The sequence below is a fragment of the Malus sylvestris genome, chromosome 11, assembly GCF_916048215.2.
Source record: "Malus sylvestris chromosome 11, drMalSylv7.2, whole genome shotgun sequence".
Classification (NCBI taxonomy): Eukaryota; Viridiplantae; Streptophyta; class Magnoliopsida; order Rosales; family Rosaceae; genus Malus; species Malus sylvestris.
This window is the reverse complement of record NC_062270.1, coordinates 10,827,572-10,845,070: the sequence shown is the minus strand read 5'-3', so window position 1 is coordinate 10,845,070 and position 17,499 is coordinate 10,827,572. Positions and strand designations below refer to the sequence as shown.

The following is a 17,499-nucleotide window of genomic DNA, read 5'->3' as shown; positions in this document are numbered from 1 at the left end:
ATAATAAAGCTAGCGGGAAGTAAAAGCACACAAGTCGAAAAATGCAGAGTATCCAACCAAAAGCACACAAACAAAAGCTACAAAGTGAGGAAACTTCAGGATAGGCATGGGCCTTTCCTGTTCCTCAAGTGGCTTTGCCACTGAGCCGAATGGATGGAAGATGAAATGGAGTGAAGAAGACAAAGAGATTCAGCGGGAATTTCATATTTAGCGTCCGAGTTCCGATTTGGGCTCGTGATACATTCCTGGAAAGAGAATGACGCGCTGCTTCATACACACAGTTTTCTAAGATGTAAGGGGGATTTTATTTAGGGAACTTTAACGAAAAGCACCCGGTACTGTTCACTTTAACGAAAAACCACATTTTTACACTAAAAAGTCAATCCTGGTACTATTCACTTTACCCTTTATTTTGTCCTTATCATTAAAACTCAAAGTTTTCAAACCCTTTTCATTAGTTTTCCTTTTTAGGGACACTTTGGATGCGGTCCCTAGCTATCAACATTCTTTGATTGAAACCTTGTTAGTTTTTAGTTTTTGATTGAGGTCCCTGACATTAATGTAATAATGTAAGTTACTATATTTTTTTAATTCAAAATTGAAATTTGTAATATATTAATGAGATTTTAAATAAAACCCATAATTTATGGGATTAAAAATAATAAAATATAAATTATACTCTCTATTATATTGTGTGTGTGTGTATATATATATATATACATATATGTATGGGTACATTAACCAAAATTAACAAAAAAAGTTATTGTACCAAAACATGGATACATTCTCAAATCAACGAAAAAGAATGTACCCATATAAGTTTAAACATGAAATAAAAAATTTGAATGGATTTTATATTAAAAAAAGGGTACATTTTACATATAACAAATTGATATATTTGAGAATGGGTACATTTAAGATTTAAAAATTTGAAAAATTATATGAATGGGTACACTTAAGATTAAAAAATTGAGAATCTTTTTATATATAAAAAAAACTAATAGGTACAAACTTAATTTAATTTAATTTTTTATTATTTTGGAAATGTTTGAATTGAAAATTAATTAGAAGTTTAATAGAGGTGTGAGTATTAAACCCTAAATTAATTACTAATTTTTATATTAAAAAATTATATAATAAACATGTAAATTCATTATCACATTAATGCTAGGGACTTGAATCAAAATTTGAGAACTAATAAGGTCTTAGTCAATGAACAGTAAAAACTAGGGACCGGATACTAATTTTTCCTTATAAAAATCTCAATTGACATACATTAAAGAAAAGCACCAAAAAAAAAAAAAAAGTCTCTTTCATGCTACACGAATTTCGACGGAGTTGTTAAGGGATTTGAACCTTGTAAAGTGAGACAAATAAACTACATAGTTGGCATACACATAGAAATACATTCAAACTTAGAATTTATCAATTATTCAGATATAAAATATGAACTTTATAGATTTCCCAATTTCTCCATCGGCCACTACAAAACTAGTTGTGACTCATTACTTGTAAGGTAACTTGCCCCTTAAGAAGGAAATCTAGAGTATGGATCAAGACATGGAATCAGCTGGCTCCGAGCTCCCAAGCGAAATCATATGCTATCAGATACTACCAAGGCTGCCGTCTAAGTCCCTCATGCGATTCAAATGCGTAGGCAAGTCTTGGTCCTCTCTCGTCCGCAGCCCTTCCTTTGTCGACGCCCATCAAACCTTCCACCGTAACAAGCTCAATCACCTTCTCCTCACTACTTGGGACAAATCCACAAGGCAACAACACTTCCTCTCTGTGCAAATCAACCAAGAAGGAATTCCAACAGCTGCCACGCACCTTCTAAACCTTCCAACATTGTCCTTCAATCAACGTCTCTACAATGCAGAGAGTATCAACGGCTTGGTCTTCCTTTACCCTTCGAATACCGTGTTCCCCCATCACAATCAAGCCAATCGTGATAATCTTCTTCGCATGTTAAATCCCTCAACACGGGAGTTTATTGCTCTTCCACATGCATTTCCCAGGTGCTGCCGTAGTGCCCATTCTACACATCACTTCGGGTTTAGTCCTCTTACAAATGAATATAAAGTTCTCCAAGTGCAAAGGTTTCAGCCTCGTGATTCTATGACAAGGGCTATGACTTTTATGTTCAAGATATTCAAATTAGGTACAAGTTTATGGAGGTGCATAGAGTTAGACCTTAATGACCTCCCTTTTGATCCTTCCAAGTGCCCGTTTCATAGGAGAAGTGTGAGTGTCAATGGCGCCATACATTGGATGCATGACACACAAAATATCTTAGTGGTTTTCGACATTGCAGATGAGAAATTCAAAGTAATCACACTTCCTCACAATTATAATTGTGCTATACATAAATTTAACTTTGCATATGGGAATATAGTTGAAGTGTTTGGATGTTTGGCGCTAATTGGCGACGAGCAGTTGACACAACAAAATATGATGGGGTTATGGATTTTGAAGGACTACGAAAATCAAGTGTGGGTTAAGGAGACTTTCAGATTTCCCTTTGTTTGGAGTGAATTCGGATACCCCGTCCCTTTCTGTTCCATTCACACAGGTGAGCTCATCCTCCAATCTTCGAAGTTAAGTAGACAACACCCGAATCATGTGAGGCTGCATCTCTACAATATGAAGAGTAAAAGTTTTAGGGAAAGTGAAATTGTTTTGCCCTCCGAATGGAGATTCCAGTATGATACTCGATTGACTTTACTTGCTAGCTTTGATGATACCGTTGTGCCCTTAAGATGAAATGGTCTATTCGTTCATCAAGTTTTAGTTCAACGGTCTGGATCTAAACTTGAAGCTTTCAATTCTCCAACTCGATTTTTTTTTTTTTTTTTTAGGAGAAATTTGTCATTTTTTTTACGTTTTTTTTAAGTTTTGTAAAGCTTAACCATGTGATTTTTATTATGTCTTCTCTAGTAGTTTGAGTGAGTATGATATCTACATATAAGAATCAGGCAGTTGAGTTTGATACTTATAACTTCCTGCTATGGTATGTATTCAATATGTTTATCACGCATAGTTTACTATATTGAACTCATAAGTTTAATAAATTGGTATCGCACTCAAATTCTTTTGTCCATTGTTGGAATGTGATTCTTACACGAGTTCAATATATTAGTATCACAGGCCTACTCATAGGTTCGCTAGCTACTAGGTAGGCATAGTGGTGGGCAAGGTCTAAAATATCGGTAGTCCAAAAACATGGAAATTTCGATAGAAATATCAAGATATTATCGATATCGATAAAAATTGAATAAAAACCACGGAAATTGTAAGAAAAACTGGGAAATTTTTATTGAAACTTTGCAGGATGTTTATTTAGTCAATTATCTATTAGTTTATCACAAAAAATTAGAAGGAAATGCATATTTAACTGATTTAAGTTGATTATATAGTGAGCTGTCAAACATTGTGAGTGTATAAAATATGTAGAAATTAATGAAAGAAGTTTAAACACACCATAATCATTTATATATAATGAATTAATACAATATTTTACATTTTATACATTGCATGGTAAGATACCTGAGTGACTTAGTACCACATAAAGTTCCTATCAAGGTTTAAAATATCGATGATATCGGAAATATCGGTAGTCCAAAAACACGGAAATTTCGATGAAAATATCGGAATAATATCGATATTTTAGACTTTGGTTGGGGGGGGTAATACCCACTGGGTATACCGTTTCCTCTCCTGCCAAAATTCTTTTTAGAATGTTAATTGTAGAAAGAAAAAAATTCTTACAAGAAATATAAACTTTGAATCAATAATCTCACCAAAATTGGTTCCTTCGAAAATAATACAAAAAAAAAAAGAAGTAGTGTTATTAACACTCATTTTTACTTTTTATGTGCCTTTTTAAATTTTCAATCATCGATTCGAATAAATTAAAAAAAAATTAATTACAAAAAATTATTGAGTGTGGGTGAGAAGTAGAAACGAGACTCTCACTTAAAACTCACCATTTCGTGAAATAACAGAAATGAAAATTTAAAACAAAAATAGGCCTGACCGTGAGATAATAGGTCCTCTCCCAGAGCCGCTGTAATTTTGGCGCCGCCGCGAGCAGCACCGGCCAAACAGCCACAATCTCTCCAACTCCAAGGTTCTAGCGAATTGGTCTCAAACGACCCACGAATAAGATCAAGCGACCAAATCGGAAATCTCCAAGGGTTTGAGCGAATTGAGTGACAGTCCTCCCTCCCACTTGTGTTGCAGATTCTCAATTCTGTACAAGGAAAGCCAATTACCAAAACGGCGCCGCTTAAAACTTTGAAGGATCACAGTGCAGAAGCTCGAGGACAAACTTCACAAGTGTGATTATTTGAACAATCACATCCCCAGAGAGCTTCGCTACGAAAAGGTATGCTTTCCAATTTTTCATTTTTTCATCTTATTTTTAGGTTATAGCAAATTAAGAAGAGAGAATTCCAAGTTGGTTTTCGGGCTGATAAGTCGATCGTTGGGTGCGTTGAGCAATGGTTGTGAACTGGATTCTGGGTGTCCGTTTAGAGGCCTTCAATTTGTTTGTTGTGATGTATTCCGTTTGATCGTATTGTAAAATCGAATGGGGCCTAGATGGAAAGGAAAAGGCGCAGAAGCTAAGGCACTTGCAAATCCAATGTCAAAGATAGTATTGAAGCTTCAGTCATCTCTAATCCAATCAGATGCCCGAGGAATCTTATGCGGGAGCAGCGTACTTCTTGCTGCAGAAGAAGAACAAGCCCTTCTCTTCGGCCATGCCTACTTTGGCCACCCGATTGTTAATGCCGATAAGGATAGGCAGTGGTTTCAGTTGGGCATGGAAGAGGCATTTTTCCTGTGCTATTCTTTAAAATGCCTCAAGATAGCGGGCGAAGACAAACGCCCGAAGGACGATCAAGAGCTTTGGCAGTGCATGAAGTCTGAAAAAGCGGGATTTCCTGTATTTTACAAGGCGTATTCTCACCTTCGAACGAAAAATTGGGTTGTGAGACCCGGACTTCAATATGGTGCGGACTTTGTTGCTTACCGTCACCATCCGAGTTTGGTCCATTCTGAATATGCTGTGCTCGTGTCATCAGAAGGCGATGCTGAAGCAAATGGGCGATTGAAGGTGTGGTCTGATGTTCATTGCACCTTAAGGCTTTGTTTAGGGGTTGTAAAGACATTGCTAGTTCTTACTATTAGTAAGAATGGTGATGATGATGCCTCTCCGTCATGTTTGGAGAACTACACGGTCGACGAGCGCACAGTTACAAGATGGAGTCCGGAACAAAGCCGCGAGGAAGATACAACAACAGATAATGCGGAATCACAAGCAACAGAGTAGTTGAAAACGGAACTAGGTCAGTGGTCAAACATAATCGTATTTCAAATTTCATAATTTCCATGTTCATGTTGCAAGTTAAATGAATGTGTTTCGCATCTGGGGAATTCAATTTAGAGTTTGATCTTCTGCTTTTCAATGTTATCTGTGAAACTTTCATAAAAAGAGTAATGCAAACTACGTTTTTCCTTCAGACGTATTTGTACAAAATGTGGACACATTTTCACATCGTCGGAGCAAGTACATCACACTCCGACACAACACAACGCCACCACATGAAGCACCTACACTACCGCTTTCCCCGTCGTGATTGCAGTTAGTGTAAACACATACCAAAGAAAAATCAAGCAAATTGGCATCTTTTTTCCTCTCCAGCAGATGGTTAATAGTCTACAAGGCTATAGAGTACCAATAATTCACATATACAGCCAAATTATCGAAATTCAAACCAAATTCATAATGCACACTTTGACTAATACAAGTCCTATAAGTGCAACCCCGAAAACCATAAAACATAGATTTTTCACATAGTTTTTTCACGTATTAAATTCTCTACCATTGTAATTAGAGTTGGAAAGCACTTGGGTGTGATTTTGTCATCCGAGCCTCGCCGTAGGGTTCGTCGTTGTCAATCCGACGGTTGTTGCGGAATGCTGCACAACCGATCACATAGAAGATAACTAGGATGATCAACACAACAATGTTGACCACAGAGACCTTCCTCCAGCTCTTCCTGATGCTGGCCAAGAGACCAGCTCTGCAAGAATTGCAGGAATAGCAGAGTTGCTGTTGGTCATTGCTCCACAGTGTGCAGTCCGTACTGGTCCCGGAAAAACCTGCTCCGGTGGTCCAGACGGTCTCGTTCACATAGCTATATCCACATTCTGTAGGGGGCTTGCAGCAGCCGGACTGTAGAACAAATGGGGGGGAAATGGTACTTCAGTCATCATATCAATACAATTACACACTCGCTCGCGCACACACACATATACCGTCCTTACGAAAGAAACGTTTCCGTTTTCTGTGATTTTCAATTAATTTTCCTTCATACTTTCCTATGTTTTCCTAATGGCTACAGATTCTAACTTGAGCAAGTGAAACAGATCACCCTTAAGTAATGCCATATACCATACTTATGGAATATAAATAGGCCGAAGAATGGTTTTGGTCCTTGTAGTTTTGGTTGATGCTATGAATAAAGTTATGGTTCTTTGAAATTATTTCTTTCTTTAGTGATTTTAAAATTGGACGGTCCAACATGTGAAGTATGGAACGTGCTCAATAATATCTGAACCGGGATCCTGCTGGATCCTCTTTAGGAGGATTTCAGGGATCCGTCAATTTTGTCTGTTTATCGTACATTATTTAATTAAAAATTATTTTTAATATTTTTATTTAAAACTAAACATAAACAGTTCTTGATAAAAACTGACTAAACGATGAACGAATACAATTCACAAATCTTCAAAATCCTCATCAAAATGATCCGGTGAGGATCCTCTTGGATAATATCTGGAACATTGCATTTTTCCACCAATAAGTTAAAGACACTTTTTCTTGGTTACACCAATAATATGTGGACTTAATTTTTTAATAGACAAAGAAAAATATACAAAAAAATAAAAATAAAATAAAATAAAACGGAAAGTGAGCCAAAAAAGATGTGGGAAAACTTTATGTCAAATCCAAGTTTGTCCCAAGGTGTACCATTATTATTTCCTACCTCTAAAGCAAGTACCAGACAAAATATGAGAGAAGGATGTACAACCTAAAATGAAATTCTGTTACCATAAAAGATAACATGTGAACCTTCTTTCTTAAAAACATTTTATAGGACTGACTTTAAAGAGTTGCTCTAATTTTAGGTCGGTTGGTTTTTTACGAGCTAGCTCTTTATTTAGTGATAATCTTCTTTTAAATATGTAGACATCTCAAATTCGAATACTCGATGTCGGTAAGTTGCTTTCTATTTTTTAAGAAGTGTTAATAAGTATCTTGAGAGAAAGTGTAACAAGGCTACAAGTGGGCTTTTCTGTTTTTATATGCAGTGGGGTTTAACTTTTAAGTGGTATCTTGTAAACATCACTTCCACTGATGAAATGTAGACACAATTATTGGAATTAGCTATGTTATCGGTAAATCCATTGTACCATTATATCATTGTTGAAAAAGCTTGGATGCTGATATTGACGTTCTAAAAATCTTAAGAGTATGTTTTTAATAAGTTTATTTATTTTTAAGAATACAAAGAAAATTTTAAACTGTCAATACCAGTACTAAAAGTATTATGTTTTAACTTGTAATTACATGAAGAATTTTATATTATTTTAAATTTTACATGAGCATATAAATTTAATTTATGGTTTGGCCTAGGAAACACAATGTTATTCCTTTTTTTTTTTGTCAAAATAAAAAAGTTAAGAAAAAATGTGTCATATGAATAATTAATGAATTTAAGTTTTTAGTGTAGATAATTTCGTTTGTTTAAAGAAATAACTGATGAATTTAAAGCAAGATTTTTCTACAAAAGGGAAACTTCCATTCATACAATACAAGAACCAATTAAAAGGTGGACTCAGCCTCAAACCCCACCCTTGGTTGTCAGATTGTATCTACCACTAACCCACAAATTAATCATCTCAACTTTAACTTGAAAAGAAAAACCATTAAACAATATAAGTGAAATAATCTTGTCCCATGAAATGGAATCCTAAATTATTTTTATTTCAACTACTTTCCTCCGTCAAAATTCGAGACTAAATGTCGAACTCCTTTCCATAATTTAAATAAAGGATCATTTTAGTTCTCTTCTCTAATCAATCTCATTGTTAAAATAAAATATTGTTTGTTTAAATAGTTTGATCGAAATTTCTAGCATTATGGAAAGGAATTAACTTCTGTATTTATGCATTTACTATCTCACAAATTATGAAATTTAAACCAATTCAAATAGTATTTGCACAATATAATAATTACTTAAAAATTAATAATCGAGTATTATTGTTTTTCACATATTTCTCGCACAAAAAAAAATTGAACCCACGTAATTATCAACCTATATTTAAATATAAAAAAAACTGTTGATATATTTTAAAACATAAAGTAAATACATGCAATTAACGTGAATACATTTAGCAAAAAAATTATGGGTACAAATAAAATTATAAAATATGGATACATATTAAATTTTTAAATTATAGGTACAAAATAACACTAGACAGAATATTGGTGCAAATTTAAAAAAATGAGTATAAATTATATATGAAAAATATTTGGAAAATATTTGGAAATAATTAATAAAGTATTTATCTTTAAAATTGACATATTATAATATGTAAATAATTTAATATTCAAATAATGACATGGACAAAAGTCTTAAGAATCTTGAACAAAAAATTTGAAAAAAAAAATTAATAATGAAAAGAAAAATGAAGACTGAGAACCGAAATTATCCTTAAAACAAATTTAGTGTAGATTATCATTTTTTTATACATAAATAAAATAAAATAAAATAAATAAATAACCTCCAACGAATATGAACATAACCAAATAATAAAGTTTTTTTTTCTTTTCCATACGATAAATTTTATTAGATTAACCATCAATGAGGTTTGAATTCACATTATTATGCAAGAGCTCAAGACATTTTCACCATTGTGATAAAGGTTCCTTACCAAAAAATAAAGTTTCTAAATCCCATACAAATTATTTTTAAAATAAATAAATTCAGATGCAAAAACATGAATAAAAATTTAATTATTCACATACCTGGATAGAGTTGAGCTTTCTGCTGTAAAACATGTCAGCTGTCTCAGGCACACCATTCACACTCCTCCCAATCTTTTGACAAGCTTTTGAGTCCCTCACACAAGACGCAATCTTCCTCCAGTAGCCATTATCCGCCACGCGGTCCTTCAGCCAGCCGGAATAGTCCTGCAGGTAGTAGTCCTTGTAACCCTTATTCGTCAACGACCTCCCGGAGCCCTTGTCAGTGACGGCGTAGGCGAAGATAATGAAGCCGATGAGGGCGGCGATGACGAAGAACATGACGAACAGGTACACCCACATGAGGAAGGTGTTCCTGTAGCACGCACCCGCGAACCCAGCAAGAGAAACCACCATGATTGCGGCCCCTATGACGATGAGCGGCCATTGGAGGAACTTGAGGCAGTCGGTGTTATTGGCGCGGCTGCTCAGCCAGATTCCTCCGCCCAGGATGGGGATCGAGAGGAGGAAAGTTACGAAATTTAGTAGTCCAATCAAGTGGTTGCTGGTCCTCATCATTGTGGAATCTCTCTTTTTTTTTCTGGGATTTTCTTTTTGTCTGCCTTTTTTTCTTTCTGGGTTTTGTTTTTTGGAAGGTTTGGAGATTTGGTTTCTTCTGTTTCTGCTGCTGCTCTGCTTTGAAGATGCTTAAAGTTCGGAGTTTTGATGAGTAGTCTGAGATGCAGGTGTCGTTGTTTTATAAGGGGTGAAATATGCTATCTGTACTCTCTCTATGCAATGACCTGACTACCCTTTGTGCTTTGAATTTGTCCCAACAGCTACTTTTCACTCTTTCGACTTTTTCACACGTTTTTTGTTCATATAATTAACAACTTAAACAAAACATCGTACATGATTAAATAAGAGTACGTAAATAAAGAAAAATGTGTTTATCACTTTTCTTGGTCGAATCCGGATCCTCTTTAATAGGATTTAGGAATTTGTGAATTATATCTGTTAATCGTACATTATGCGGTCAGAAATCATTTTAAATATTTTTATTTAAAATTAAATACAAATGGTACCTGACAAAAATTGTCACATCACGGCCTGGGTGCACCACATCCCGAGCCTATTCCACCACCGTAGAGCACGATATTGTCCGCTTTGGGCTCTGACCACGTCATCACGGTTTCGTTTCTAGGAACTCACGAGCAACTGCGTGCTAGGTAGGGATGAGAATATACATTTAAGGATCACTCCCCTGAGCGATGTGGGATGTTACAATCCACTCCCTTTAGGGGCTCGACGTCCTCGTCGACACACTTCCAGCCAGGGATTGGCTTTGATACCATTTGTCACATCCCGGTCCGGGTGCACCACTTTCCGAGCCCGTTCCACCACCGTAGCACGATATTGTCCGCTTTGGGCCCTGACCACGCCCTCACGATTTTGTTTCTAGGAACTCACGAGCAACTTCCCAGTGGGTCACCCATCCTGGAAGTGCTCTAGCCTCCTTCTCGCTTAACTTCGGAGTTCCTACAGAACCCAAAGCCAGTGAGCTTCCAAAATGCCTCGTGCTATGTACGGATGAGAATATACATTTAAGGATCACTTCCCTAGGCGATGTGGGATGTTACAAAAATTAACCACACGAAGTACGATGAACGGATACAATTTACAGACCTTCAGGATCCTCACCAAAATAATCCAAAGATGATTTTGTTGGCTTTTGGTCAATGGTCGATTTCAAATACATTTTAAAAGCATCTTTACTTAAAGATAATAGATTTGCAAATGCATGTTTTGTTCATATTTATGTGTTTATTAACAGTTAATGAAATGAAAAGGCATGTGATTCTCATTGATTTTGAGTATGGCAAAACCTAAAAATGAAGGTATGAAATAACTATTGGGCTTTCCTTTTATCCTTTTTGCTTATTTCTTCTCATCCTTGTCCATTTTCATCTTATTAAACATGTCATAAAAGTAGATAGATTTCACTACTAATCGTACCAAAATCTTTTAAGATCAAACTTTTCACCTAAGATTCATTGAGTCTCCTTTAACTCAGTGAAATCAAGTTTTGTTGCTGAAAAACGTACAACAAGTGATGCTGAACCCAATTCACAAAAGGATAAATATCAAATACTTACTACTTTTCTTTCAACAACGAAGTATAGTTCAACTCAGTGTATTAAATATAAGTGATTAAAGCGTAACAATATTGGTGCGTGATTGGGACGCGTATACACCTGCGGAACTCATTACAACACAAAAATGATGGTGTTTGGGGGCAAAATGGGAAAACCAATGCGTGATACTTGTGGAAGTGGTTGTTATGTTTAGTTTTGCTTAGTTTATGATCTACTGTTTGACCTAACTGGGTTGCTTATGGATTTCGTGTGAAGATATTTATTTGCAATATATTACTTAATCAATTTAATTAACTGTTGAGTGTTGACAGTGACCTTCAAATTTCACTCAGCCAAAGAAAAAGAATTTAAAAATACACAAGGATTTTACGTAATTAATCATATGACACTGGAAGATATTTTGGGCATGTTTCTGTTCATAGAGCTAAAAGTTATTTCCATAAGAACTGACCTCTAGATTTTTATCATGCATTTTTTGAATTGCAAACCGACTCTTTACAGCTATGATCAACAGTATAAATACAAATTCTATAACAAAATAGTTTATCATTGTGACAATGAACCAATGATATCTCGTCGACAATGTAAACACAAATTTTATAACAAAATAGGTTACTATTATGACAATAATATTATGTCGACAGTGTAAACACAAATTCTATAACAAAATAGGCTGTTACGCGAAGATGAGATTATATTACAAAATTATTGCTCAAAAAAAAAGTTTTCTTATGTGATGCTGAAAAACAATCATAACGGGACCCAATAGTACGAAATCCAGCCTTTTCATTGGAGTTTAACACTTTGTGTCACGTATAATCTCAGCAAGAATTTTGCTCCACACATGAATGAAAAGATCTCGTACACTTTCTCATTATACACAATAATCCACAAGGCAAACATGCCTTCCTTTTTTTTTATTCTTTTTGTTGATAGAGAGGCATAAGAATGTCACTAGGTCAAGCGATCCTTACTATATCAACAACTAGAAGACGTCGACAAAATGAAATAACTTGCTCATAACTAATGAATATTGATCGTTATTTTGGGATGAAAATCCCGGAAATTTTGCATGAGCGAGAGTGATAACGTAGAGAAGTAGCAGCATAAGAGTGGGAGTGGCTTATGATGGAATATGCGAAGGAGGAGGGTCCATGATGAAACGTTACATTTGGAATACGCAGAGGAGAAGAAAATGCCGAGAAAAGTAGGAAGTGGTCGGCGGTGTTGCTTATTCATGATAACGTTCTCATGTGACCTTGTGGTCAAACGCTCCATACTTATCTCTTTATCAATCAAAGGGATGTAGTTTGATAAATGTGACAATTTGGAAACTCTTATGAAAGTTGGCGGAAATTCTACTTTATTGAAAAGCCAAGTAAAAGAGGACAAGGCACAGATGGCCAAGTAACAAAAGGATGTCAATAAGCTTTTTTTTTTTTTTTAATAATTCGGATTTTTCATTAGTAAGAGAAGTAAAGATCATAGTTGTACCAAAAAAATATTAATTTTGCTTACTTGTCAATCTAATACAAAGTTGGACTAGTAGTCCAGATTGAAGACTTACCCTAACAAGCTCTATTAAAAACTATAGTCTAACTTATATGTGAATAGGTTTTAATTGAATTTTGTAAATAACAGATTCGATATTAATTTATCGTAAAAATGTCTGCTACAAAAACACACCAATAAGCAGCAGCAATAAGAGTGCACTACACCAAAAGAAAACCCAACAAGAGAAATGGAAGCCGAAGCCCACAAAGAAAAATCTTTGATTTTCGTGTCGGCTACAGCCCACTGAATCCCATTCTCAATTAGACCCAAACCAATAATAGCATGTTTACTTATCAAACCAAATAATACTTGGACTATTTTGTTCTTTGTAAAACGAGTATATAATTATGTTTGTCACTTTGTTTTGATTTATTTAATCTGATAATTAAAATAATTAATAGTGAACAAACTCAAGGACTATTTCAATCGATTTCAAATCTCATAGATCAACGTGAGGAGATATACCAATTTCAAAGATTATTTTGACTAAAAAACCAAATTTTTTTAAAAAAAGTGTGTAGAAAGAGAGAGAAAAAACATCTATAATCATCATTTTCCTACTAATTAAGAATGGATATGCAAGGTATGAATGTCATTTTAGGGCTAATTCCGGATAACCACCTAACTTTTTTGTCACATCCCGGTCCGGATCCCACCACCTTCCGGGCTCGACTTCACCGTAACACGATATTGTCCGTTTTGGGCCCCAACCACACTCTCACGGTTTTGTTTCTGGGAACTCACACGAGAACTTCCCAGTGGATCACCCATCATGGGATTGCTCTCGCACGAACTAACTTAACTTCGGAATTTATGGAGCATTTTTTCTCACCACTATAAACTATAGTGTATGTTCACCATACACCTAATCAATTGACACATGTCATTTCACTTAACTTTAGTTAACTTTCACATTAAATGTTAGTTTTTGAATTTTGAAAAAAAAATAACCAAGATTAAGTGAAATGACACGTGTCAATTGATTAGGAGTATGGTGAGCATACACCATAGTTTATGATGATGAGTAAAAATGCTCCCCTACTAATATAGTACATGATTTTATATTAATTATCTGAAAAAGTATGATAACGGTAAATTTGTTTTTGTAGGTATCCATTTCCATTTCCAGGGTTAGAAAAAAATAAAAAATAAAAATAAAAATAAAAAACCCCTAGAGGGTTGCAAGTAATTTTAAATTCAGATAAATGCAATCTTAATGCCCAAGCCAATATTGGCCATAACGATTCCACAAGGTCCACAACATGATTTTTTGCAATGCCTTCCATAAATGCCAAGAGAAAAAATACCAGTGGGACATTGGGACTAGACTCTAGTAAGAACTTGGCATGAAGATTGGAGATATGGAGGTCTTGAGAGACTGAGTTGGTGGCCACCAACCACACACCTAAACCAACCTTAATATTGAATTCAAATCTTCATCACATTGTGAAGAACAAACATTCTTTAAATAAATAATCAATAAGTTCAAGGGTTTTTTTTTCTTCACAAATGGTTACTGAAATTGACCCTCACCTTCAAGATGATCTATGAAATTGAAAATCAATCAATGTAGTTCCTGAAAATAGGTGTCGCAAATCAATGTGGTCATTTCGTCACAATTCTGTTAAAATTTATGTGTGCTGATGTGGCATATAAATGGGTCTCATAAGTTTTTTATTTTTCTTACAAATGGTCATTGAAATTGACCCGTGACATCAAAATGATCTATGAAATTGACTTGCGACATCAAAATGGTCCTTGAAATTGAAAATCGATCAATGTAGTCCCACAAGTAAGTGTCCCAAATCATTGTGGTCATTCCGTCATAATTCTATCAAAAATTATATTATGTGCTAAAGTGACACATAAATAGGTCACATAAGTCTAATTAAATTAAAAATATTACAAATAGGTTTAATAATTTAATAGTTAATAAAAAGTTGTGAACCTAAAAACCCAGTCCTGCAATCACCTCTAATCCCAGTCCACATTCCTCTACCTTATTCGTTGTCTATTCTCTAAAAAAAATACACCCATCTTTAGACTCACCGAATTGAACCTGGATTGAGATCTCATTTGGTGACTGCTTGGCTGATTGGCCACGACTTTTGGGACATCACCGTTAACTTTTAGGCGATCAACATCCTCACAGCCTTAATCTTGGAGATCTTGTTAGGCGCTTTCCTTGTGGTCTGGTGACTCAAAGAATGCAAGGTATGCCGTGAGATAATGAGGTTATAATTGAGGTGCGTCTATTGTTGGTTGAAAACTATTTCCATATCCTCTCTTAAGCCTTTGTTAAACCTTGTGCCTTTGAGAATTTATATAATTGTGGTAGAAGGATTATATTGACAACTTTTTTCAAGAACCATCTTGATGGTGTGAGTCAATTTCAAGGATTATTTGTGATTACAAAAAATCGGTAAATCTCGTGGGGCTCATTTATGTGCCACATCAGCACTTAGCATAATTTTTAACATAATTGTGACTGAAAAACCACATTGATATGCGACCCCTATTTTCAGGGACTACATTGATTGATTTTCAATTTTATGGATCATTTTGATGGTGAGAGTAAATTTCAGGGACCATTTATGATAAAAAAAAAACCCTAAATTCAAATTTCTATGGGCTATGGCAAATAGTACATAGTTTAAATAAAATGTGTTAGATATGCATACATGTTTGCCAAGCTAAAATGGAGGAGAAATAGAGAGTAATATTTCTTCCTATAAAAATAGGTTTTATCTAACCGTTCTGTTTCTTGTTTTTTTTTTTTTTTAATTTATTTTATTATGGAAAAAAAAGGCCAGCTATTCATTTTGCCACGACAATCCACATTTTTCATGTGTAAAAAAAACTCACATATGCATTTCAGCCTCCCCATAGCCCCATCATGTGATTCACCAGCGCCATAATCGAAAAAGAGGTTTTATCCAACCATTCTATTGGATAATAGAGTTCTACATCAAGAAATATAAAAATAATATATAATTTATATGTGAGAGTTCCAGTTCTAATATCACCAAGGCTTTTATGATAAAACGTCACGCCTAAAAATTTTCTCAACTTCAGCATACTTTCTCTTATGGCAACTCTCAATTACCCGATTCTCATTGTAACACATACCTAACATCTTTGTCATTATAGTGAAAATATCAACTCTTGGACAATGAGAACAAAGCCTAGTGAAAATAACTTTAATTTCCACAACAACAAATACTTATAAATTATAAAAACTTTTTTATAAATTACATAAACTTTCTACTCTCTATAATAAAACCCATAACTCTTTTGCCCCTTTTTCACCTCTTTAAAACCTGACTTTTTTTTTTCTTAAAAAAGACAAATTTTGTTGCGATTCACATCCCGGTCCAGGCCCCCACCACATCCCGGGCTCGACTTTGCCGTAGCACGATATTGTCCGTTTTGGGCCCCGGCCACGCCCTCACAGTTTTGTTTATGGGAACTCACACGAGAACTTTTCAGTGGGTCACCCATCTTAGGAATGCTCTCGCGCGAACTCGCTTAACTTCGGAGTTCTGATAGAACCCGAAACCAGTGAGCTCCCAAAAGACCTTGTGCTAGGTAGATATGAGATTATACATATAAGACTTATAGGATCCACTCCCCTGGACGATGTGGGATGTTACAATCCATCCCCATTAGGGGCCCGACGTCCTCATCGGCACACTTCCAGTCAGGGATTGGCTTTGCTACCAAATTGTCATCCTCGTCCAGGCCCTCACCGCATCTCGGACTCGACTTCGCCGTAGCACGATATTGTCCGCTTTGGGCCCCGGCCACGCCCTCACAGTTTTGTTTCTGGGAACTCACACGAGAACTTCCCAGTGTGTCACCCATCCTATGAATGCTCTCGAGCGAACTCACTTAACTTCGGAGTTCCAATGAAACCCGAAACCAGTGAGCTCACAAAAGGTTTTGTGCTAGGTAGAGATGAGAATATACATATAAGGCTTATGTGATCCACTCCCTTGGACGATGTGGGATGTTACAATTGTGACAGCCCGTCCCGAAATGTTTTTCTCAGAGATGTGAAAAGATGAAATTGCCCTTAACGTTTGGTGGTGGTGTGTAAGTATTAGGCTAAGAATATTAGCTAATAGAAATTTCTCCTAAGTTTGAGGACCTAATGGGAAGTAAGCTTTGGTTTGTTGTGATTGGTAACCCAAACTAGGACCACACACACACACACACACTCTTTCTCTCTCCTCCCTCACGGATTTTTCTGAAAATCCGTACAATTGTACGGACGAACTTTGGAACCCACCATACATGCACGGATCGACGTCAAGAAGGGGATTTTAAACTTGTAGGAAGCTTAAAGACGTTCTTACAAAGCTCAGAGAAGAAAAACCAAGCAAATTAGACATCGGGAGACCTAGTTTCGACGAGTTGCAATTTGGCAGAATTATTGAGGAATTTTCTGGCGTGATTCCGTAATTTTTGGAGCTTGAAATTGGTGAGACTTATCCCGAGGACGAGCGCAATCAAGGGTGACTCGGGGGCTACGACCCTTCAACATACCAGTGAGTGGGCTTTTGGTTTTCAATATATAATTATATACTTGATATTTTCCCAGAAAATATGTTTAAATAAAAGTATGCTTTGAAATGCCATACATATAAATTTATATTCATCATGAATTAGTATATGATTCATAATATGAATTGGTGTTGTGGACGCTCAGGTAAGTACCAGGTGAGTTATGTTTTGTTATATGAGATATTG

The 17,499-nt window shown here is 35.5% G+C and overlaps 4 protein-coding genes across 4 annotated transcripts in view; 3 read left to right on the top strand and 1 right to left on the bottom strand.

Annotated features, from left to right (window-relative positions):
* The first annotated feature begins 1,329 nt into the window (after positions 1–1,329).
* Positions 1,330–2,763, top strand: LOC126591327 (F-box protein At1g30790-like). Its single transcript, XM_050256982.1, has one exon. It carries the CDS (start codon positions 1,549–1,551, stop codon positions 2,761–2,763), a length of 1,215 nt encoding a protein of 404 aa, XP_050112939.1. The 5' UTR covers positions 1,330–1,548.
* Positions 2,764–4,003: 1,240 nt separating this feature from the next.
* Positions 4,004–17,499, top strand: part of LOC126591350 (tRNA-splicing endonuclease subunit Sen2-1-like) — a 27,673-nt gene continuing 14,177 nt past the window's right edge. Inside the window, exon 1 of the mRNA XM_050257009.1 lies at positions 4,004–4,387. The gene's annotated coding sequence lies outside the window, so the exon portion shown is untranslated. The remainder of the gene's footprint in view (positions 4,388–17,499) is intronic.
* LOC126591351 (tRNA-splicing endonuclease subunit Sen2-1-like) lies at positions 4,394–5,497 on the top strand. The gene has a single exon (XM_050257011.1). It carries the CDS (start codon positions 4,592–4,594, stop codon positions 5,333–5,335), a length of 744 nt encoding a protein of 247 aa, XP_050112968.1. The 5' UTR covers positions 4,394–4,591; the 3' UTR covers positions 5,336–5,497.
* Positions 5,676–9,782, bottom strand: LOC126591348 (tetraspanin-3-like). Its single transcript, XM_050257006.1, has 2 exons — positions 9,101–9,782; positions 5,676–6,241 (listed from the first exon to the last, which is right to left on the bottom strand). The coding sequence occupies exons 1-2, from the start codon at positions 9,614–9,616 to the stop codon at positions 5,897–5,899; spliced, it is 861 nt and encodes a 286-aa protein (XP_050112963.1). The 5' UTR covers positions 9,617–9,782; the 3' UTR covers positions 5,676–5,896.

Excerpts from the sequence above, each read along its gene's own strand:
- LOC126591348 (XM_050257006.1), bottom strand. The coding sequence starts at position 9,616 with ATGATGAGGACCAGCAACCACTTGATTGGACTACTAAATTTCGTAACT. Across the intron at positions 6,242-9,100 it reads GAAAGCTCAACTCTATCCAG|TCCGGCTGCTGCAAGCCCCC; the intron begins GTATGTGAATAA and ends TTTGTTCTACAG.
- LOC126591351 (XM_050257011.1), top strand. The coding sequence starts at position 4,592 with ATGGGGCCTAGATGGAAAGGAAAAGGCGCAGAAGCTAAGGCACTTGCA.
- LOC126591327 (XM_050256982.1), top strand. The coding sequence starts at position 1,549 with ATGGATCAAGACATGGAATCAGCTGGCTCCGAGCTCCCAAGCGAAATC.